Here is a 24173-nt window from a genome sequence, read left to right as displayed (position 1 = left end):
GCTCTACATCATCCGGAGAGTTTGGGATTAGCTTTATTGTTTTTATTTAATGGCTGGAATAAATTACAGCTTGGCTTGGCTTGGCTTGGCTTGGCTTACAGGAGTTTGAATGCTAGTTGATGTGGCGTAAAAATAATTAAACAAATAATATATACAATCCAAACCAATAAATGATTGGTTGCCGCAGTGTAACTGATGAGTGATTTTTTTTTCATCTCGTCTGCCCGTGATCACGGTTACTGTAACGTATTATGTAGATATTATATAAAATTATAAAAAAACGAACAAAATTTTAATTTTATTTAAATAAATACCCAAAGTCCTTGTTATCATTACGTGATTTTTTATATATATCTATTGAAATAAATATCATGTATACGTATTATAAATCAGTTTTAATAATATATAATGTTTTATCAAATAATGTATAGTTTTCAACTTTATATGATTTTTGAGATATCTCAAACACACTATATATATATATATTAATAATGTACTGAAACACGTGTTATTTTCATTCCTGAACGATTTAAATTTCTGCCCAAATATAAATTTAACTACAGAAATTTCACGTATTTTAGTCTTAAGTAAAGATATTGTATTTCATGATAGTCGTATATAATGGATCGGTGAAAAATATACAATAATTAATTAATGTTGTGGTTAACGAAAAAAAAAGGAATTATTTTAAAAAAATAGTCGTAGAAATAGATCTAAGCTCGCTGACGTAAAGTGAGTGAGGAAAGTCAAATAAATTTCCTTTAATTTAAAAATAAAAAATCACTTATATGTAAACTCACTGTAAAGTTTTTAAAATCACAGACGCTCAAGGATGTGTTCAAAATACTATGGTGTTTATAACCTAATATGAAATAAATATGAAATATACATATGTAATAAATATATAAATCGAAATCTTGTAGTAAATATTACATATTGAAACCAATCACGACTTATGTGTACATCAATGCCATTAACGTAGTTTTTGAATCGCATTCGTTAACGAAATTTTACTATCTATCTAATTTACGAATATTTTCTTCAGTTTCTTTTCAGTTTGATAAGAACTTTTTACAGCACTCTAAATGAACCGGCAGCTAAAATAAAAAAAAAATTACACAAATTCCACAGATAATAAAAACTAACATAGAATTCAAAGAGCCCGTGTATTCTACATTCTTTACGTCTGTCATCTGTCAGAGGTATTGTGATCCCCCATTGTGAATTACGCGCCCAGCTGAGCGTGTTCTAATCGCTGCAGGCCGGTGATTTTCCATCTCAAAGCACGTTTGAGAGAAATTAAAATGTCCCGACGCTATTGTCGATGTGTTTTCATTTTGCATTTTTTAATATTTTAAGACATTTGTTATATAATCTGTATTTAGGTTGAAGTTATGTCAATTATTCTGCTCTAGTTCTTTATACAGACAAGTGGATTACTAACATTTAATTATTATTTTTTTATTTAAATACTTATATTTAGGAACTCTTTGCTAAGAGTCTTATTTTTAATCTGTGTCAAATGATCGTGTATAGTCTATGGCTATGTCAAAGGGTCCCCAAACAATTCAATCAAGTGTCGTAATGGCGCGGAATGATTGTTGCTATTACTTACACTTGATATAAACCCGGTTAATAATTGCCGGGGCTATTCCGTGGCTTTGTGCAACAAACTAAACGGGAAAATCTTCCACTATACTATATATATAAATTTCTTTACTTGTGTTTTTTGAATAATAAAGGTCATTTATTACCATGGACAAAAAAATCTTTTTATGATTCACAAACACACTCTTACGAACATCAAAATATGATGTGACGTAAAATAAATAAAAATTAAGGCGTGTTTTGTAAGTAACTAAACTAGTGATTCAATTTGAGACTACAATATCCGACTTTATCCGATTTTTCAATGAGTTCTGATTAAATGACCTTTCGTAAACCAATATATATCTCTATAGAATATTCAAGATTTACCATAATAATTCATGGCAGGTATGTACTTTTAACTTAAAACTTTACTTATAACTAGTTTAATTAATCCTAAGAAGATTTTTGACATATTATCGATATTGATTTTTCAATCTCTTGACTAAGAACATACACTATTTGAATAACCGAACTAACTATGAAAAAAAATTAATTCTATATAATATTTTCATTAAAAACATATACTTAAGAGTTGACCATGAATCGATGCAAGCATTTTTCGACCAATACTTTCCTTTACCACTCACCGTATCCATTCTTATGGGAAATTTAAGGTGATTTAAATTTAGTATAAGTCTCACGTATTATTTACGAGCATTTTATATTGTCATATATACATATTTAATATCACGTTATTGTATGTATTCAAGTGCTATCACTCACCGGTCTTGACCTGGTGTTTCAATGTGACCTTGCAGTCTTCTAGAAGTTGTTTCAACGGCAGCGGTTCGTCGGGCAGATGCAGGTCCAGCACTTTTTGCATCTCCTCAGGCATCTTGAACTCCAAGATCTAAACATTATAAAGTAATAAACTTCAAATAAGTGTCTCCAAACAGCAGCAATGAGATCTCGTAATTTTCAACTGAAAATATACTATAAAATTTGTAAAAAACCAAATATGGCTGTAGGTTTTTATGAAACAAACGCTGCTGCGTCGTTGATATCTTTACAAACTGTGATATATTACAATGATAATGACTCCATGCTATCTTTCAAAAACCAAATCTGAATAAAACTGTCCATCATCACATTTTTCTGCCCCCGGGAATTGAACACTGGTACGCTATACAGACCTATCTCAACTATCCTAAATAGCAGACAACTCTACTCTCCCGGTGACGTTTTCAAAGTCGCGAGGCTAACAACAGTACTCATTACGAAAAAAAACCAAGCAAAAATCTATTTTTTTTTTAAATATTTATATACATATATGAATATTACGAATATTTCAAGGATGATGAACATTATTGTCTATGGTTCCTAACAATACCTTTTCATCCCTATCATTGACTTTCTGTATGAAGTCCAGCAACACGTCCACAACCCTGGCGAGGAACTCACGTGTTTGGGGGCCGGCATCCTCTCTGTATGGCAGGATCGCTGGAGATAGGGCAACAAGTTATTAGCTTTTATTTAAAGCCCCTTCCACGTGTTTCTGTTTATATATTCTGATTTTCCTTAATAGTATTTTTACAAGGATCAACAGTTTATTTAAAAACTAACATATTAATAAGGTAACGTTGTGTTAATTTAAGATAGATTGTATTTATTTTAAATTTAAAAAAATAATGGCATTCTAACTATAGATTTACGAAAATCATTAAAAAAATAAATATTTTTTTTTTATCCTCCTCACACAGTCCAGAGCATTCATCTCGCAAATAAAAACTCTTTATTAGGAAACTGATCAAAAGTTTGTATTCGTTTGTTGTATGTATGTATGTATGTATGTTTTTCAGACAATGCGAAGTTAACCCTCGCACATGGTGCGCTCTGATTAAAACCGTCCGTCCATTGCGCCCCAACGAACGAGTTTAATAATATTTTGTCAGACTATACGAAAACATAATAATATATTAGGATATTTTGGACAAAAATTCAAATTATTTTCAGCATATTATATTTTCTTTAGTATTGTTTGGTTGACAAAACAAAATATTTATCACTATAATGAAATAAGCACCGCTATTCGAACTCCATGGAGTTATTGTGTGAATTTAATTTAATAAGTTTCAGAAGTATGTTTTTTTATATTTATTGCAATGTAGGCTCATTAAGGTCAATAGAATTATCGATACTAAGCAAACTCTAAACAAACGTGTACTAAGTCAGTGGTAAAATTTATATCACATCCGTTTATTAAAGTCCAAATTAAAACAGATCATTTTACTTCGAGTATTAAAGTTAACGCTCAGTCTAGACTTATTTCTGTTAGTCGCTGTAAAGCTAGACTATCCCAAGCACTTCATTTAACACAAACAATTCTCTCTTAAAATTAATAAACGAAATTACTTTCTAGAACCAAAATTTTACTAAAAAATGCAGACTAACCAGCAATTTACCGGTTATTAAGAATCCAGTTTTTTCGTATGTCTAAATACCAAAAACAAAAAACATCTGTACTAAAAATAGTTCTACATTTTCCAGTTAAAACTCGGGACCCCATTATTTGACCCGGATTAATACTTCCACTCTACTGTCACTTGCACTCTCACGATATTTAAGGGTCCAAGAAGATAGTTATTTCAAAAGTTATCGAATATTTTTTTGTTCTTATATTAAAGCTATAACAAATATATATATATTTCGTCCAAGAGAGATCTCGAACATTTTTTTTTTAAATTAATGAGCAGTAAGTTCTATAAAGAAGCAAAAAGGTCTTAATATTAAGAGTAGTTATAGGTTTGGTTTTTGTTTAAAAACTATTGCCTGGACACAAAAATAATTCACCGTTATTCTTATCGCAGCTTTGATTATTTCGGTTGTATGTTTAACGAGAATTAATATGAGAAAATTTGACGGACAAAATGTTGCTCTGTAAGACACATCCATTGGATTTACACCCAACATGAAGTTACATAGTAAAAGAAACCGTATATATATGTGGTAGAGTTCATTTTTGATAAACATTATATATGATTGCAAATATTTAGACTACCCTCGTTCAGTGAGATTTATTTGCCAAACGTTACATCACATTCCAGATGTTACACGCATCTCAAAGGATACATAACTAATATCAAACTTACTCTAATAGTAATAAAGTTGAGTTTAGAATAAGGTATATTATTTATATTTTATTTATTGCAATTTAGACTTAATGTATTGGTAATACGGTTTGCTGAAGGTTCCAAATAGCGATGGATTTGTTTCGTGAGGAGTTGTGTTGGGATGTCATAATCCGATTGCTCTTGAGTTGTACATTTTAAGAGCTTTCTCTCAAAATGGCTTACGCACTTAGTGTTACATGCCTCTGTTGAGTGTGTACACAGCCTTTCATTATAATCATATCAACATTATTTTTTGTACTTATTCGTTTCTATATAGCCTATTTCAGATACATTAATTGAATATTAAAAAATATTTCGTTTCATTCATGGTTTAAATAAGGTCTATATACTAATTGAGACGTAAATAAATAATTTTTTTTTTAGCGATAACATGTTAAGTTAATACGAATATTTTAATTTAATTCTAAATAAAAATAATTATTTTCGTTATATGTATTATCATCGATATAAATAGCAAAGCAGCCACCCTCTAACTCACGGGTAAAGGAATTTAGATTGCGTTCCTCATCGCGATAGTTGAAATATTCTCCCCGCAGTAATATTATCAAAAGAAATTCCTTAGTATGTCTGTTTACAAATAAAATTAATGCCTATTTTTTGATCAAAACCATTGAAACGATATCATCATAGTGAAATCATAGTAGCTATATTAAGAAAACTAAAAAGATTATAATAAATACAATTTAATTAATTTACGAAATAATCTGATTTGAATTTTATAAGTACTCGTAATTACGAAACATAGTATACGTTAAACTAAGAATAAGTATAAAAAAACCATTTGGTGAACCCAATCCTCGTGATGGGTGATCAAGTCTACCCCACTCCATAAAAATCCTCCAAGAATTGATGGTGAGGCTCACATGGCTTAAGAGGATATAGATGCTATTCTATCTACTCCCAGATTCCGGGGGCGCCTGAACGTTACCGTGTATATATATATATACTTAAAGCCATTATTAATATTGATAATAATGAGTAAATTTTAAATATTTTTTTGTTTTAATTTCTTTGGGTGTGTTTTTATAGTGTTCACAGAGTTTGTATTAAAATTTAAAAATGCAAGAAAATGAGTCGTATTAAGGTCAACATAACTATGTATGTATGGTTGTTCCAGCTCATCTCGATAACCATTTACAAACTGACATGTTTTTATAGTAATATCATATAGAAAATATAAATGAACATTACATAATAAAAATATTACGTCAAATGACAATAAGTGAAACAAAATAAGTATATATATATAAATATTTTTTCCTAATTTTCTTGTTTGTATCTCGCTTTAATCACATCTATTTTCACTGAATCCACCCTAGAGCTCACAAATAAGGGATTCCAGTAAACCCGGATCATTACCGCGAGAGGCCCGGATCAACTTGTCCCAGCTATTGGTATTTATACTCCGGAGGGTAACTAATTGTTTCATATTATGTTACGATTTATCAGTGAATGTGATATAAATAAGTTATTATATTATATTAAATGTTATATCGACGGTGTTTAAAAACGTCGTTAGGAAACCTGGAGTTATAATTTAAAATCGTAAGTATGAAATCGCCAGTCCGTCTCGAGCAAGCGTGGTGGTTAATGCTCTAACCGTCTCGATTAAGAAGAGATCTTTGCTCAACAGTGGGCACCATTGGCTGGTGGTGATTAACACCAAAATATCTGATTGGACGAAATAAAATTCTAATAAAAAATATAAAATGAAAATGTAATGAGATCTAAGATTTTCGCGAGTTTTATTCATTTAAATGAAACTAATATTTTTCGGATAAATACGCGGATTTTTATTATTTTAAAAAACTACGTAATCCCGACGTTTCGCACACACACATCGTCTGCCCGTGATCACGATTGCTGAACAGTAACCGAAACGTCGGGATCATGTAGTTTTTTAAAAAAAAAATCCGCGTATTTATCCAAAAAATATTAGTTTCATTTAAATGAAAGTGTGTTCTTCACTAAAACTGTGTAAATCCACGATTGTTCCTGACATTAATTTTTAATTAAATGTTCAAGTGTTAACAAATTTAAGCCCGAAATTGTTTATTATACGTCAATTATCTCGTCATATCTAAATCACTACCAAGATATTAACATTAATATATAATTACGCGTGTCCCAAAAAATTCATTTACTGTATCGTTTAAGACGTAATTAATAAAAATAATGTTGAATAAAACATAGATTATCAATTAGATGTCAGGATTAGCGGTTCACACTTAACATCGGAGAGATGGCAGGCCGCTCGACATACAAGGGTTATGCGACCCCCGTTTTAAGCGTTTGGGGTTAAATAAATTAGTAGAAGTAAGTAAAGATAGGAAATATAATTAAAAAAGGCTATGATAAATCAAATTATTATGAATTTATTCTTCAAATCGATTTATGTGTAATACATTCCAAATTTAAAATGTTTAAATTTAAAATTTTAAAACGTTCTTGAACTGTATACCGAATTTTTAATTTTTTAATTCCAATGATAAAATTTAAGGATCCTTAATATATATATATATATATATATATTAATGGTGAATATAAAGTGTGAAGTGCTGTAAGCTAATGTCGATCAACCAGAGCGTAACAAGTAACGCCGCGGGCGTAGATTAATCACCGCGTTTTAAAACGTCAAGTCCATAATTAATAACGTTCAGAAATATATTAATTTTGCATAAAAAAATAATGCATTACATTCGTAAATAGACTATCGGGATAAATAAATTATCGCTAAATAATTTTTCTTTCATCGTTGACGAACTATGAAAATATATAGACACGTTCGGGATATCAGCATTATTAATATATAATACTAGTTATCGGCCGCGACTTCGTCTGTGTGAACATCGGAAATAGACTGAGATAGGGTTTTTAGGGTTCCGTATCCAAATGGCAAAAAACGGAACCCTTATAGATTCGTCATGTCTGTCCGTGCGTATGTCACAGCCATTTATTTCCAAAACTGTTGGGTCTACATAGTTGAAACTTTGTAGATTTATGTATTCTGGCACCCGCTATTTGTATTTTGAATAAAAATTAATAAATTAAAAAATTAAAGGCGGGCACTCGATACATGGAACTGATTCAAAAAATTTTTTTTCAGCTAACCTATACGTGATGGGTGTTTATGGATAGGACTTAAAAAAAAAATTAAGGTTCCTAAACCCATTTTTCGTCAAATTCAATTGTTTGAAAGAAAAACGCTTCCAAAGTGGAAAAATGAGCGTGTCCTTCTAATTTTTAAAATAAGACAGTGAGAAAACTAAAAAAAATATATGCTGTAGATTTCAATGGAAACTTTCAACGAAAATTGGTTTGAACGAGATATCATAATTAGTTTTTAAGAAATAATACATTTTCAAAAAACGCATATACAACTTTGTCGTTCATACAGACACTATGTAAAACCAAGTTTTTTTTTATAAAACATCGCTCAAAGTTACAACGCACTACAATAACTTTTATATTATGTCATCTATTTGCTGCTACGGAACCCTTCGGACTTTCTTTGTCGTTTTACGTCACTAGTGTGAACTACTACTACTGTGAACTCGTTTTACGTCACTAGTCACGAACAGGATAACTATCCTATATCAGTCTCCTGGTTCTAAACTACCTCCTCATCATTTTTCAGCCAAACCGTTACAGCTGTTCTTGAGTGTAACTAACACCACTTTCTTATATATATCTCTGAAATTTATGTTCAAAATTAATGTTTAAAATTTTCGTTTATTTTATAACGCATTATTCCGGAACGCATATTAAATTATATTCTCCTTAACTATGGACGTTGCATAGAATAAATATATAAAAAATAATATTTTTTTTTAATAAAATCATTAAAATATTGATTTTAGAAGCGACTTTTAATGTTTTATTCCTAATTTCCTGGACTTAAGTAAACGGCAAAAAAATTACAAGGCCCATAATATAGAACACGATAGATCTTTAGATAAATCTCGAGATGACGTATTAAATTTTTAACTACAATTCGTACCAGACTCTATTGGGTTTTAATTATTCCTTTTAACTATTGCATCCAAACAATACTCACATCGCATGCCAAGGATTACTTAGATTGCTTAAGTCTGCGTTTTCATCCTCTTAGAAATTTTACGTCCTCAAGACGAGAGTTAACTTACTGGGATAGAGATGTTCAATCTACAGCTTCTTTTCGATTTTTTATCAAATTTAATGTCAACCACTGTTAAGTTCATAATTTAGGAATTTTTTTTGACGAACGCTCACAAATCTAAGGTGTGATCGTATAATAAAATGGAAATACAAAAATATATATCAAATATCTTATGAGAAAACGTAAGCAACATGCTTTATGACCAGGCTTCGATATAGGTAATGCTGATCGATATACTCTCGGCCCAACTGATAGGAAAGCGCCCTCGGAAGCTGGGAGCTTACAAGACGCCTTCTCATAGCGGAGTATACTCAAGACCATTCAGAAAGGAAAAAACGAGTGAAAAGAAATTATTAAGAATAATAGACTTATTGTAATTAATTGGAAAGTATATATATTACAGACTTGCTTTTGCCCGCAGCTTTTCTCGCGTAAGTTAAATTTCAGTATCTATAGTTAGTAGTAACATTATTCTTACTAAATTAATATCTGTATATTTATTATCCTTAAATATTTGCGTACTTTTGATTCAAATCCTAAATACATTCAATAATGTTGTATCCGGTACAAAGATATACCATACAGATATATACATACATGTCACAGATTATCATAACTTCCTGAGGAGGCATCGGCGGAAACTGAACTCATAAGGAGGGTAGATTAATATCAAATATACTGGCAACTTTGGATATTATTATTTTTTAACCAAATTAAATATATATACTTATATATAACCTCTTTATTTCCTTCTAAAAATCATTCATCCATCAAAATAAAATCTAAATATTTGATCCTAAACCTCCCGGGATATCAAGTACTACGCGCTTTGCCATTTGAGCTATTATGCCATTTTTCTAAATCCATATCTTTAGACTGTCTTAGCGTAATTAAAAAAATAATGCTGTAACGAAAGAGTTCTTAATATGATTTTTTTTTAATTTTAATAAGCACAAGTCTTTTTTAATATGCCAGTTCTTATTTTCATTTACTATAAGATGGTGTCATGAAAATTATTTAAAATTAATGTTGGTCTACACAATTGGACTTGAGAATGACTAGTGTGAGCTATTTCTTAGCACAGACAAAATATATTTTGATAAAATAGTAGCAATATTCGTAAATGGATTCAGAACAAGTCCGTGCGTAGTGACAGATATTGAAGAAGGCTTATAAAAATGGCAATCACATGTCAGCTTCAGACTAATTATGATAATGCCAAGGATTGTAGGTGGTAAAATTTTATTACTAGAGAAAAAAAAAGTGACAGTCAAGTATACTCACAATCGTAATAGAGGTTGCCGACACCAGACGTCAGTTTGGGGGTACTTTGTCCTGACAAGGAAGCCATTCTTTCGCCCTATTGACAAATAATTATTTAATTAAATAACATGTCAAACTATTTAAGATCAAACCTAAGCAAAATCATGAAAAGGACAGCTACCAAACAAAGATATATTAAAATAAGTCTTATTAAAAAAGGTTTAAAGATTCAGGAGATTTAATTTATTGGAGAAAGGGACATTTCAACGTTGTTATAAATTTCTTTCGTCTCTCGCAACTTAAGGAAAAAAAATCTTTGATAATCTGGAACAAAAAGTTTTTACGGACCATATACGTAACAAGCCCTTTGTTAATATCCAAGGCAAATGATATAAGGCTTCGAGGAATCTTACTATTGCTCAGAAGAAAAACATGCAAAAGAAACAGGAAAACAAGATGGCGGCATTCGGATATTCAATAGAAGCAATAGCTACACAAAATGGCGGCTAAATGAACGAACCAACTGGATGTGTTCAGCTATTTGCTTGCAGTAGGAAAAAAAGCCGTCCAAAGTCAGCTTTGACATATCGCTAACTTCTATTTCTTTATTTACAGTCTGGAAAAAGAGAAAGAGCTTCGTTAATTCCTTTTGCCTATTTTGTCTTTACCAGTTTTTTGTTGCGGATAAAATCCGAATGGCTCCCAAATACTCTCTGACATATCGATCGGACTACACCTACATAAAGAGTTCTGCGCATGCTGTTGCGCATGCGCAAGAAAATCTATAATCAACGGTCAAAAGGTAATAATGGTGTTGAAAAGTAATTAAAAAATTAATGAAACAAAACCCAAAAGAAAGAAGATTCTACTTTTAACGCAGTTTGAATATACGCACCTTGACAGATAAAAAATGGTTCAGGAATCACTATTTATAGGAGATATTTTTCGTCGAGAAACGTATGACGACGTGACAGATGGGATCGTTGGTAAAATTTTTTGAGCACGGATGCAGTTTCATATATGAAAAGAGTTTTTATATCAGAATAATGAAATCCCAACCGGATGGAAGTTGGAACTGAACTGGAGGCTATGGAGGCTTTAGATCCTAGGTTCTGAACCGCGCAGGCGCTCTGAAAAGGTCATAGGTAGGGGGTGGCTTAGGTTGTGGGGGTGGCCAATGGAATCAGGTCAGCGATCGATACCGCCATTTTATAGATAAGATATTCAATTAGATCATACCCGTAGATGTATAGATGGAATTTACAGATATTATTACATATCGTAATACATTTAATTTTATTTTGACATTAAAGAATCTAAAAGTACCAATAAGTTTTAGAAACATATAACGAAAAAAGAAAATATTATAAGCAGTGCACAATATGCTAAATTTACGTTTATTACTTTTTTTATTAGAATTAGGCTCAGACATGAAATATTCTTAAAGCCAGCCTAATTTATTTAAATATTCTCGAAAAATTTATAATTTTTACAAAAAGTACCTCAAATTGTGTGATTTTTTTTCGATAATAATACTCTAAATATTTATTTCAGTGAGCTAAGCAAACAACACAAAATCAAAAATTTTAACTCCTATCATCCTCCTATTTTAAGTCTCATGATTGTTGTGTAGTAAAATAACATAACAATAAAATAACAATGAAGTAACATTTTAAAAACATTCTAAAATAAAGAATACTGAAAGCTAAGAATACTGAAATATTTATAAATATGAAGGCAGTAGCTAATTATTTGTTGGACAATAGTGTTCTTTAATATATTGATATAACACAATGGTTACCGAGAAATAGTATGGCCTATTTTAAACAAAAACGGAAAAATAATATGCAGTTGTCGAAAAGATCGCATTGAATGTTAAACGCCAACGCAAACCCGCGCCCACAGACTGCGGCAATTCTAAATGTCAAAGTCATTGAATACAGATAATAAATAAATAGTAATTACATTTCTAACGTTATGAAAATCTGTCATATAAGGTGAAATAATTGAAGTAAAAATATGTAAAAGCCATTATATATGTTCTATTACATACATAATTACAACCCCATTTATATTCCATTCACACTAAAATATTAAACATAACTGATTATAAATTTAAAAAAGTTTAGGCCACACATAAGTACAGATTAAATTAAAAATAATAATATTTTAATTTATTTATCTGTATCCCAAATATTAATATTATTCTGCCATAGTTAGATTAAAAAAAAAAAACAAAATTAATAAAATAAACTTTAGCTCGTTTATGCTGATATAAATTATATAGTTTTTATATGGTAGTCTAACAAACATATATGCAGATATATATATATTATTGGTAATAATGTTATTACATAGTTTATTTTAATAATTATATATAATAATTAAAAAAAAAAACAACTATCGGCATTCAAATCCATAGCAATGACAGTCCATTAAGTGCAGGCATTACCTAATACCGTTGCAATTCTACAAACATAATGGGTACAGATATTATGCCTACATACGTATACCTTTACCCTAACCTCCCTTACCCCAGCTCCCCTTTACCCCTGACCCGCTTGGGCGTGGGCGTATGACGTCATAGCGAAGGCACGCCCAAATATAATCATAGCTATGGCTCTAAAAGGGTAAAGTTACAGAATAAAAATATAAAGACACTAATGATTAATTGGTAAAATAATTTTAAATTAAAACCTTCAAATACAAATAACTATTAATAAGGTTTTATTTAATATTTTTAAATAAGGTTGGAAAAAAAATTAATAAAAAGACCTCGTATATGAGATGGTAAATTTCGCTGATTTGAAATCAAATTTTTCGATATAAATAGAGATTTTTTTTTTGTTATCCAACTATTTAGTTTAGTTATTGGAAATCAAAAATATTATATTATTATTATTAATAGTATTGATTTGAATTTATGGTGACGCAATATAATCTAAGAAAAATTTGTACCGAATCAGTTGAAAAAAATTGTAAGAACATTTCGAATTATGTATTAAAATAGTATTTTAAATATACTTATAGGTTGATGAAAATACTTTTATTTTAAAAACTAAATATGAAATATGAATCAAATTGCTATAACCCAAACCAGGGACCGATTCCAGTATAGTCAGCTCGTTACGTGCAATACATCTTGGATAACCGGTGACGTTGTTGAGAGACCAGGGCGTCGCTGCACAAGCAACCCTCTTGATACGTTATATATATATATATATATATATATATATATATATATATATATATATATACAAACCTTAATCATTAAGACATTCAATATGTGACGTAGTGCTACAAGTGGCGCCCTCTGTGCCGAACTAATTATAACATAATATAATCCTTAGAATAAGTTTCATGACTGATTTTATTTTATTATAACACAGAAGCATTGTAATTTTGTAGGCAACATTTAAGTATGATCTCGTATTTGATAACTATGAATACTGGCCAGCCATTTTGTTGGACGTTTCTAGAATAAAGACGAACGTTATGAATTAAGACTGAAACCGGGCTTTAACACTGACATCGATCACTATCGTTTCCTAGTATGAGTTTAAGTTAAAGTTTAGTTTTAAATACATTATAACAAAACTTTTGGGTTATTAAAGTAATCAGTTGAAAGACAATTAGGTCTGAAGCAATGATTAACAAACAATCACTTTGTTGATACTCGTTGGAAACTAAAAGTTTGTTTTCTAGAAAGAATCTATTATTCCGATTTATTGGTTACGTAATTATTTGAGGCTTTCGTTTATACATATTTAATATGAAATTATGTTTTTCGGTTAACCAAGTAATTTTTAATTTACGACATTTTTCACTATAAAATATTAAAATTAAATAATGGATCACGCTTTCGTGGTCTCATTTAAAACTAGCTTTATATCTTTGTTCCCTCACTAAATTGTCTAAGACGAACATACATACTTTATAAGTACGTACATGTTAATTAAAAATACGACATTATATTCCAGAACACACGCAAGGTCAATATTCGTAAGTGACTCTGATAAAGTTATCATGAAAGCGAAAGCCCTGTCAATAGAGCCTTATCAGTAAAAGTATAGCCACAGAGTAATGAAAAGTATATATATATAGTATATTATTTACCTTCTACGTCTAACACTTTAATATTTTACTACATCAAAGTTTATGTCACATAGAATCCTTTAATTCGTCTAAAAAATCTCTCTTTTTTATTGTACTCATTGTTAGTATTGTAATTACATAAAACTATTGACATTTGCGAGATTAACGAGACGCCATATATGTTTATTAAATGTTTTATATTCATTGATTATTTAAGAAAAATAACCTTTATAGAGAAGTAAATATTACTTAAGGTTTTTTTGTTTCATGGATATATAAGTATCCTCTTAAATTTTTCTCTACAAAGCTTAAGTCCGTGATCAAATTGGCTGTCTACAATTTGATTGTTTTAAAAAATTTATCCTTTAATCGTTAAAAGTGACTCAGAACTTCATATATATCGAAAAATCTATTCTTAACTTCTAGAACACTTCATATACCTCGGACCTTTGACTTGTACTATCGAACTTAATCAAGATACTTTACTTTCATCTCAATCTATGAATATGCACTAACAGATACGTCAGTTTAGAAGTGAAAAACGAATAGAGACAAGTTTAAACGATACAAAAACTAGTGCTAAGTTTATTTGTCAATATTTTTTATTTCTCTACCAATAAACAGTCTACGTTCAATATACAATCTATCCAACATTCAATTTATCAAAGTTATGTGCCGTTAGGTCACTTGCTGTTCTGTTGCCGATTGGATAAGTCAATGTGAGTATATCACAGCTAATATATATGTTTGTTATTCGATTACAATAAAACTCCTAAACTTATATGTGATATAAAATAAAAGAGTATCTCTTTGATGTAGAGAAGTTCTGTAATAAAATTCGAATAACTGTTTTATTGTATGCAAAAAAAGTATGTAAATTATTTTTTTTAATACACTCGTACTTTGGGAGGGCGTAATTTTTTCATCTTCTGATTAATAACAATATTTTTCGTTTTTTTTTTTTGTATACCTTAAACCTATTTAAATGGCAATGATTTCATTTCCAAGAAGGTTATATATATATATATATATATATTGCTCGTACACATTTAAATGTGAAAAAAGCTTTATACTTATAACCACGTGATATTTTATTGTTACATTTTCCTAACATTTCGATTACATTCCCAGCATCTATGTCACGGGTGTGAGATGAACGATTTTATTAAGCGAATTAATTTCTAAACAAAATTTCATTTAAATTCATAGTTCAACTATATATTATATCCAATCAAATAAACGTACTTTTTTATTCTCCTACATACGTTTGTAAAGTGTATACACTAAAGTTACATTAAATTAGTTACAGCAATTTTACATTGATTTATTAGAAGAAATGTTAGCATGGGAATAAAAAATAAATGTATTAATCTTATCATAAGCTAAGTTCCAATCCTTGCTTCCAATACACGCTATAAATAATTTTGAGAATATATATATATATATATAAATACTTATTTAAACATAACTATAATACACATACACCAATGAAATAAAGGAATTCAACTCTATGCCTCACAGTTAAGGTAAAAAATTGCATGATATATTCATTAAGGCTTTCATAGCTTGGTACGACAGAGACAGGTATACATTAGAGAGAGATGGAAGATTCAGTATTGATCGTCTGTCAGTACATAAGGCCGTATAAATCATATAGCTGGCTTCCAAAGATCTTATATGAAATACACGTGTTGATACTATATTTAAATAATGTTTTTTTATATATATAAAGATAAATATATACATTATTGTTACGCAAATATATATATAGTAATCATAATTTAGGATACGATCAAGTTTCTTTTGTAATAAAGAGCGAAACCAATTAATAAGAAATGATTTTTTAAATCGTTTTGAACTGAATATAATATAGAACTATGATGTTATACTGAAAGCAAATTTGTAATATTTTAAGAGTATGTATATTAGATTTAAACTACAAAGAAATATAATTTGACTAATTAACTTAATAAACATACCTAGATTATATATTTTTCTATACATCTAGTAGGACAATTAAAAGTTTTAATTAAAATAAGATTTCAATGGGATTTCTAAGTTTTTCATAGTTATTTTACTTATTGTGTAACAAGAAAGCTTTGAGGTTGTTGAAACTTCATGTCATTTCTTACTGAATCTTCTGACGTTTCGTAACAAGGGAGTGGTTTAAACCTTAGTACGAGATTGAAAGATTTCGCTGTAAACTCGCTACGGACAGTATTGTCGTTAATAAAACAAATATCTGTATAAAATTTATTGCTGAAGAACTTAGATAGAATTAAACGAGGTCCTGTTAAGTCTTGTAAGAATTTTCTAATATAACCCTATTTGTGTATAAAATAAATTCCTAAAATAAAATCTTAAATACAGAAAAATATCCGCCATTTTGTTCTTCACTCGTGAAAAAATCATTAACACTGAAATATTAAACACGATAAAATATAACAAAACGAAAGAAAAAAGATTTTTTAGAATAAAACAAAATCAAAAGGCAGCCATTAAGAGTGAAATGAGACCTTTTTGTTTCAGATGTGGACGAAAGCCTTCCTCACCCTCATAGGCGTGTACATGGTCTACACGGAGACCAACCAATCACAGCTTGATAACGAGAAACTGCCAATCATGACCGACAGAGGGAGACAGGAGACACCGGAAGTGGTGCTGCAGTTAAAATACGAGGAAGGGGAGCTGAATAAGATATACCTGACGCAGTTCAGGAAAGAGCCGAAGAGCTTAACACCCCCAGTGCCGGCACAGAACGCGCTGTGTGTGGACCTGTGTCACGGGGGTTGATATTTTTTTTTTTTAATTTAATTTTTCCTTATTTTCTTTGTTTTTCGTGTCTCTGTGATGTGATGTGTGTATATAAAGGTGAGTCTATATTGTTTAATATTCTCCTTGTTTTTCTGCGATGTATATATTTATATTTAATTTCGTATTAAATATCTATAAACTTTCAAGGACATTTTATAATGATCCGCGCGTGATTTTTCGTTTTCTTGCTATATATTGTATATCAATTCTGTTTTGTGTTTATCGTAAAAATTTTATTGCGTCTGTTGTAAAAAATTAAATATTTCATAATTGTATATAAAATTTAATAATTTTATTTTGTCTTTGGAATTAAAAGCATTTCATTATATTCTAATAAATTTACAATTATCCTGCCGGGTCATAGACGAGAAAAGTGTGGTAAATATAAAATTTTTAATCCAAATCTTTTTAAGCCACGCAATTCCAAGCTTTTAAGTTTTTCTCCGTCTTAAGATAATTTTATATGCTATTTGACATTTGGCCTACATTCCTAGTCAGAGTGAATTATTGATTTTTTGATCTGAACTAGGTCTGGGGGGTGAAGTGTGCGGTTCCACCTGTGAAAAGATGGTCCCGGTTGGTCTCCAGACGGCTTTGAACAACAAAAACAGCACGGATGACGAGTACGGCCAGCCAAGGGTCGGGGTGTGCCCTGTACTGTGTAGAAACGGCTTAGGTAAGTTTACGAATTAATAGGTTTTTTAATGATCTTAATTTGAATTGGTCCGTCCTAAAATTTAGAATACCTTAATTTACTAAACTTATTTCACTTTATGGTTATTTAATAAAAAATCAGTTAATCTACAGTTTTATTTATGGATACTTTAGTTTAATTTTTTTTTAATTAAATAACTAAGTATTCGGAAACAATAAAAGTTGATATACAAATATAATTAAAAAAAAAAAACAAATTTTTGAAAACACACCTTATATACGTTCTTTCGAGAATATAATATATATATGATACGACCACTTTTCTATACTTTTATATTATTTTAATAACTCGATTTTTCTTCATATTAAAATGAAAGTCACAGTATAATGTTAGTTACACGTTATTCAAGGGTTATTTTGAAAATGATTTTCTCTCACAGGCTCACCGCTATGTCACTGTTCAAACGACTCGGTAGCGCCCACAGATTGGAAAGCCGTGTGTAACGTGTTCTGTGACGTGGACGATTACGAGTTAAGAGGTATGTAACATAAAAAATAATTAAATTAAATAAAAACAGCAAAGCTTCCTACAAAATATCCCTTACAAGTTAAACTGTCTGTCCGTTATGAGGTTACCTTAAAAATGTCACGCTAAATAGTATACACAGATAATTTATAAAGTTGTCATAGTTAAACTTAAAACTTATCAACAATTATTTAAATTAATATATTTTTAAAACTTTATAATTGAGGCATTATAACTTGAGTGATAAAATTTATTTTCTTTATTTGAAATAATGTTTTTTTTTATTAATTAATATACATATATATAATATTTTTATATATTTATATATTTTTTTGATAGGGTCGTATGTATTAAATACTTTTCTGGTAAAACATATTTAAATTATCAAATATTAAAGATAGCAACATTAAATTTGTGTCATATAACTACACTACTTAACTACATATAACTACACTACTTAACTACACTCGCTTGATATAAAAATCGTTTGGCCCACTTGAACCTTGTTCTCGTCTACAAACACACGTACCCCAATTATTTTATCTATACCTATTTTATATATACAGAAGATTAAAATATATTATATAACAAAGAAGGAATATCGCTGTTGACAAAATGTTCAAAAAACTATGTCTTATACGATCCAAACGTAATTCCCACAGTAAATTATCCTAAGTATGAACAAACACTCATACGATACGCTTAGTCCGAGTTTACATACGCAGCGTTAACAGTTGTTAATTCATAAATCTTATTGAATAAAAAATTGGAAACGCCTCGTATGTAGTGACGGTACACACTGTCTTAAGGAAAAAAGTTAAATTGGATTTCTCTTCGTTTCTAACATCGTATATAATAAATTTCTAAAAAAAAACTATGAAATATTTTCACATTTATAATAAATAACTTAAAATTCTCATCAAATATCAAGCTTTAATTTATAAAATTATATATATTTATATATATATATATATATTCTCTGTAATTCAAAATTATTGTGAATGTAAAAAGGAAATTACTTGATGCATTTCAGATCTATAAAACCTTTTTAAACAAAAGCAGACCATAAAAAGATTTTCTGTTTAAGTACTGTGTAACAGAATACGAATTAATAAACATTTAATTAAAAAAATATCTTATTCTTTTTAATATTTAGTTTTTTTAATTTTTATAACGTTAATGAAGTCTCCAAGGAAGGACGAAATTAAATATAATTATAATGATTATAATGATTATATACGTATGAATTTACGTTACAAAATATTTTGCAAAATAAGAAGTGGGAATGAGAGGTATAACAGCTCAATATCTCTACAACCCACTAGAGGACTTGGGCCTGTCCAGAACTAACATCAATTCATTCTTGGAACGTGCTTCGAAGGCAGCCCTAGCAGGTTCGATTTAAATTTGAGAGGAGCTGGATGGTGGAGGTGAGCTTTTAAAAAGTGTTTTAGATGCCCCTTAAAACTACACCTGGGTCGCAAGTCCCAGGCACTGTTGAAGCTCCTCTCCCTGCAACCATGGACCCGACACACGCACTGTGAATCCATTGAAAGCTGACAGGTTTCGTCTCTATGAATTCATTAAACTAATATAGGAATTGAATTCATTTATTTGAAAAACTACGATTTTTTTATCAAATTTATGAGCTCTAATAACTATTGTAAAACAGCCAATTTTGTCCCCGATCTTTATCTTATTATGTATTCAACTTATTGTCCTAATACTAGTACATAGTACATATTACGAATAAATAAGACACAAATATTAACGACTATTTACCTAAACGCTTATTTCAAGTGAAATGAAAATGCTACCAACTTGTCTTATCATTTATAAGATAGGCCTTAAAAATTTTAAAATGAAAAATATATTTCTGTAAACATTCTTATATTATTTTACGTTTAAACTAACATATTTTTTTGCCATCGCGTTTTATTGGTTTTTCGGTTATAATACATGATAAAAGTAAATAATATACATTGTTTCAATTGCCTACTTGTTTGATACTGTCTCAACACTATATCAATACATAAGTTTTAAGAAATTATAGTTCGTTATACAAACTTGCGAGACTTATCAGCAATCTCCTGTTTCACATCAGGACAAGTGAAGACCAATGTAATTGGACGCTTAGTGAGGCGACCTCATCGTTTCTGTACCGACCCGTTATTTTGGACGTTGGTTCCGTTTTCCGGCGATAAAACTGTTATTGGTGGTCCCATCTATTTTTTTTATAAGAACTACCCAGATAATTGGTCTATGGAACGAAAAACCTCGACTCAATCGGACATTGTGTTGCCGAGATCATCTCCGTGGATGAATGACCTGAATCGCCAGATGGTAATAATGGCCTAGGAGTTGAGAGACGTAATCATTTTTATAAAAAAAACTATATAGGTATGATACAGAAATATTTTATAATATATATTTAAAAATACAAGTTTTACTCGACCAAAAGAATAACCTCCGAATTTTAACATGCACAGTATATTATATACACGTACAATATACACGTCTTTCTTTAAAAATTTCTGTCATTTCTAGATTGTGAAAATCTTTAAATCTATTATAAATATTTAGTCAATATAAAATATAATAACAATAATATTTCTCTCTTCACCTTTGTTTCTTCCCTATCCTTTGTTTTCTATTAAACAACAATATCAACATTTTTGTTTAATTAAAATTTTATGACGTGATATATTTTGTAATTTATTACGTGAGTGATCAACGTATACTCTCTTCACTTCTTTGAATAGAAACTAAATCTACGACTGTATTCTTAAAAAAAAATAATTCTCATAATAAAAATAATATGTCTTCAATGACTTTTTTACAGTGTGAAATTAAAGGTTTTTTTTTTTAGATAACTACAACTTTTAAAATACCTTCCAAAATATGCAGACTTCAAAATCTTTTTCTTAAATAAATGTCTAATAAGATTCGAATCAGAGAACAATCATGCCTTTGATGTACTATTAAGCTACAGGAACTATTATTTAGATTTATATTATCTAATCTATACAGGGTGCCCCAAATGCGAAAAGACCGATTCACCGCGCCAACTCCTGAACTCCGGCATGATGGCCCTTGATACAGCTCAAGGTTGGAGATTCTGGTGTAACGTACAGTGCAGGCAAGGCCACGGTGGAGCTGCCTGCAACTGTGACAGAGCCCCGTTTCAGTAGACCAAAAGACCAGAAGACCAGGACACCGATAGACCGAAAAGAACGAGTAGACCAAGGGATGCGTTAACGTGTTTATTGATTACCTTTAATTTTTATTAACACATATATATTTTGTTGGCACAGTCTTTAAATTATCTTTATATAAGTGTTATAATTTCTTACTTTTTACAATTCAAATTATCATTTATTTTTTGTCATTCATTTATTTTATTTTTTATAGAAAAAATATTATTGTAAACTAAATATACGATTCGTATTTAAGGCTTTCACAATGCATGAACAGATTTCGTTGACGTTTAGGTAAGTTAGTAGATTAGAATAAGGAATGTACATATAAAAAGATACTGTGCAAATGACAATATTATCATAGATATGGAATTATTATTCCTATATAATCTTAGGGAATTAAACTTGTTTTCATTTTATTTTTTCTTTTTATTTTTTTCTTTATTCATTTTTTTTTTTTACCTACCAGTCAATTAAGTCGGATCTAAAGTATTGATCGGGACAAGTTTATTTGACTCCCTAAATTTTTCAATTTTAACAATGGCGGTAGTGTTCGTAGTGGGAAAAATTTTTGAAAAAAAAAATAGTTCAGTGTCGTTCAGTAATGTAAATATGTAAATACGTTAAGTGTTTTAAACTATTATTTATTATTTAATTCATTTTTTTTTTAATTATATGTTTTTAATTGATAGCTAATATATCTAGTCGAAATATATAAAAATTCTTCTCGTAATCTATCCATAAGTCATACCTACGTAATATAATAAGTGAAAAATTATATTTAATTACACAAACTCTCACAAAAACGAAAAAAAAAGAATAGTTTTCATAAAAAATATAGGTTTTTTTTTAATTTCAGTTATAAACTACACTAAAAGTAATAAATAATAAAAAAAAAAATTAACGCGTTCAATATTGTTACTATTACATTGATTGATATAAAAATAAGTAAGTCTTACGTCTTTAAACCCTTTTGTCTATAGCTTAAGGAAAAAAAATCTCACAAATTATGAAAATCAAAAAATAATCATTTATATTCATAAAGGAGTTCCTTCGTTATTTTGATCGAAGCCAATAAAAAGCGTCAATTTCTTTAAAATAAATAAAATGGCTGTTATTTAAGCGATTATAAGCAGAATGTAGTAAATAAAACAAATAAGATTATACTTTTGTCCTGGGAAAATTGTGCTCAGATAGGGCTTACAATAATATTTAAAAAATCTTCCGATCACGTTGTCTTAATATGATATGATTTTAAAAGCAAACGGAAATACTTTACTCTGTAAAATAAATACTTACCTACAAACACGTCTTTCTAAATAATGTTAAATGCATTGCTTTTAGTATTGATAACATAAAAAGCCATTTTGAATAATTTCGCTAATGAAATGTCAGTGGAGTATTTTTTTTTAATTTTCTCCAACTCTACAATCAATGGTTCAAAATATTCTACTCACATTACTCGGATGTCTGTAGTTCGACGCGTCGTCACCCATACTCTCGAACTTGCACTACACCTCATCCACTAATTTAAGATAATTTAAATGAATATTGGACATAAAATAGTAAGACACGACAACCGCTAAAATTACTCCAATTCAATTTAAATACAAGTATAAAATATATAAAAAAAAAAACAATCTTTGGCTTTTTTAATAAAAAAAAAAACAATCATTAAATTAAGTTTCAAGTATTGCCAACCTTAAATATTCTACAACTATATGCTATAATAAAGTTAGGAACAAAATATGCCATGTCTAAATATTTAAAACTCTATATCTATGACGAAATATCAGCAAAATACTTCAATTTTCAACTATATTCCCTTAATATATAGTGTATAATCCATTGTACTCAGCATAATAACAAATTATTAACACACAGTGACTCTGTTCATTCCTATTGTAATTATAATGAGAATAAGCAAAAAAAATATTGGGACATGATAACGGAATCCAAAATAAAATCGTTGTATTGGCTCGTATTAATTATAATAAAATATAATTATATAGATTAAGCTAGTTTTAAATCAACCAAGAATTATCGCGACAAACAATATCACAAAAGTCTTCCAATAATATAAACTAGTTGTAATTTAATGTTATAATATATTAATTCATATAAAATTTAATTATAATCGTTGTCTATACTAGCGGTTTCAATCTATTTCTCCGGTAGGTATAATTTTTTTATTGTTATATTTTCGTCTCTAATTAGATATATATGTTTCTGAACGTAGACACTCTTAAGATACCAATATAAATATATATATATATTTGAATTATATTTAAAAGAAAAATATTTTTTTAATGTTAGATTTAGTGTTATCAAAAAATCAAAAATTTTACTAAATCTAACATTAAAGTGTAGTTGATTTTAATGTTCATAGATAAATAAATACTTTATAGATGAAACAAAACATGCTCTTAAGATTTTTTTTAAGTTAAAAAGTTATGAAAAGTCTATATAGTTAAAACTATTTAAATTTTACACTGCATGTGTTAATACTGCTTTTAATATCAATTCTTTTACAAAAAAATATATTGTCAATGTCATTTTTTTTTTAAGGGATAATTTAACCAAGAATCCAAAGCGACTGTAAATAAGGCTTAAAAATATAAATCGTTCTCACGTAGATTTATGGATATTAGGTAATAATCGATTCCATATCAAAAAATATATATTTAATGTAATCAATTTAATTT

General features: G+C 29.2%; 2 protein-coding genes across 4 annotated transcripts in view; one reads left to right on the top strand and one right to left on the bottom strand.

The window, feature by feature from the left end:
• The window catches only part of LOC116776203 (glutamate decarboxylase), a 38503-nt gene extending 14848 nt beyond the window's left edge, over positions 1-23655 (bottom strand). Inside the window, exons 1-5 of one of the 3 annotated variants that reach the window (XM_061525413.1) lie at positions 11078-11245; positions 10703-10798; positions 10204-10279; positions 2981-3090; positions 2374-2500 (exon numbers count right to left, since the gene is read on the bottom strand). In XM_061525413.1, coding sequence (XP_061381397.1) covers positions 2374-2500; positions 2981-3090; positions 10204-10279; positions 10703-10768 — 379 coding nt within the window. In that variant the 5' untranslated portion in view covers positions 10769-10798; positions 11078-11245. Of the gene's footprint in view, positions 1-2373; positions 2501-2980; positions 3091-10203; positions 10280-10702; positions 10799-11077; positions 11246-22925 lie in introns of those variants that run through there. The other 2 variants (XM_061525414.1, XM_061525415.1) reach the window with 2 other exon arrangements.
• Positions 14939-22069, top strand: LOC116776371 (uncharacterized). The gene is made up of 5 exons (XM_032669572.2): positions 14939-14996; positions 16807-17065; positions 17621-17767; positions 18186-18284; positions 21302-22069. Exons 2-5 carry the CDS (start codon positions 16807-16809, stop codon positions 21460-21462), a joined length of 666 nt encoding a protein of 221 aa, XP_032525463.2. The 5' UTR covers positions 14939-14996; the 3' UTR covers positions 21463-22069.
• Positions 23656-24173: the final 518 nt, after the last annotated feature.

This window comes from Danaus plexippus, chromosome 28 (genome assembly GCF_018135715.1).
Source record: "Danaus plexippus chromosome 28, MEX_DaPlex, whole genome shotgun sequence".
Taxonomy (NCBI): domain Eukaryota; kingdom Metazoa; phylum Arthropoda; class Insecta; order Lepidoptera; family Nymphalidae; genus Danaus; species Danaus plexippus.
Note: the sequence above shows the minus strand (reverse complement) of the source record. Positions and strands in the feature narration are given on the sequence as shown.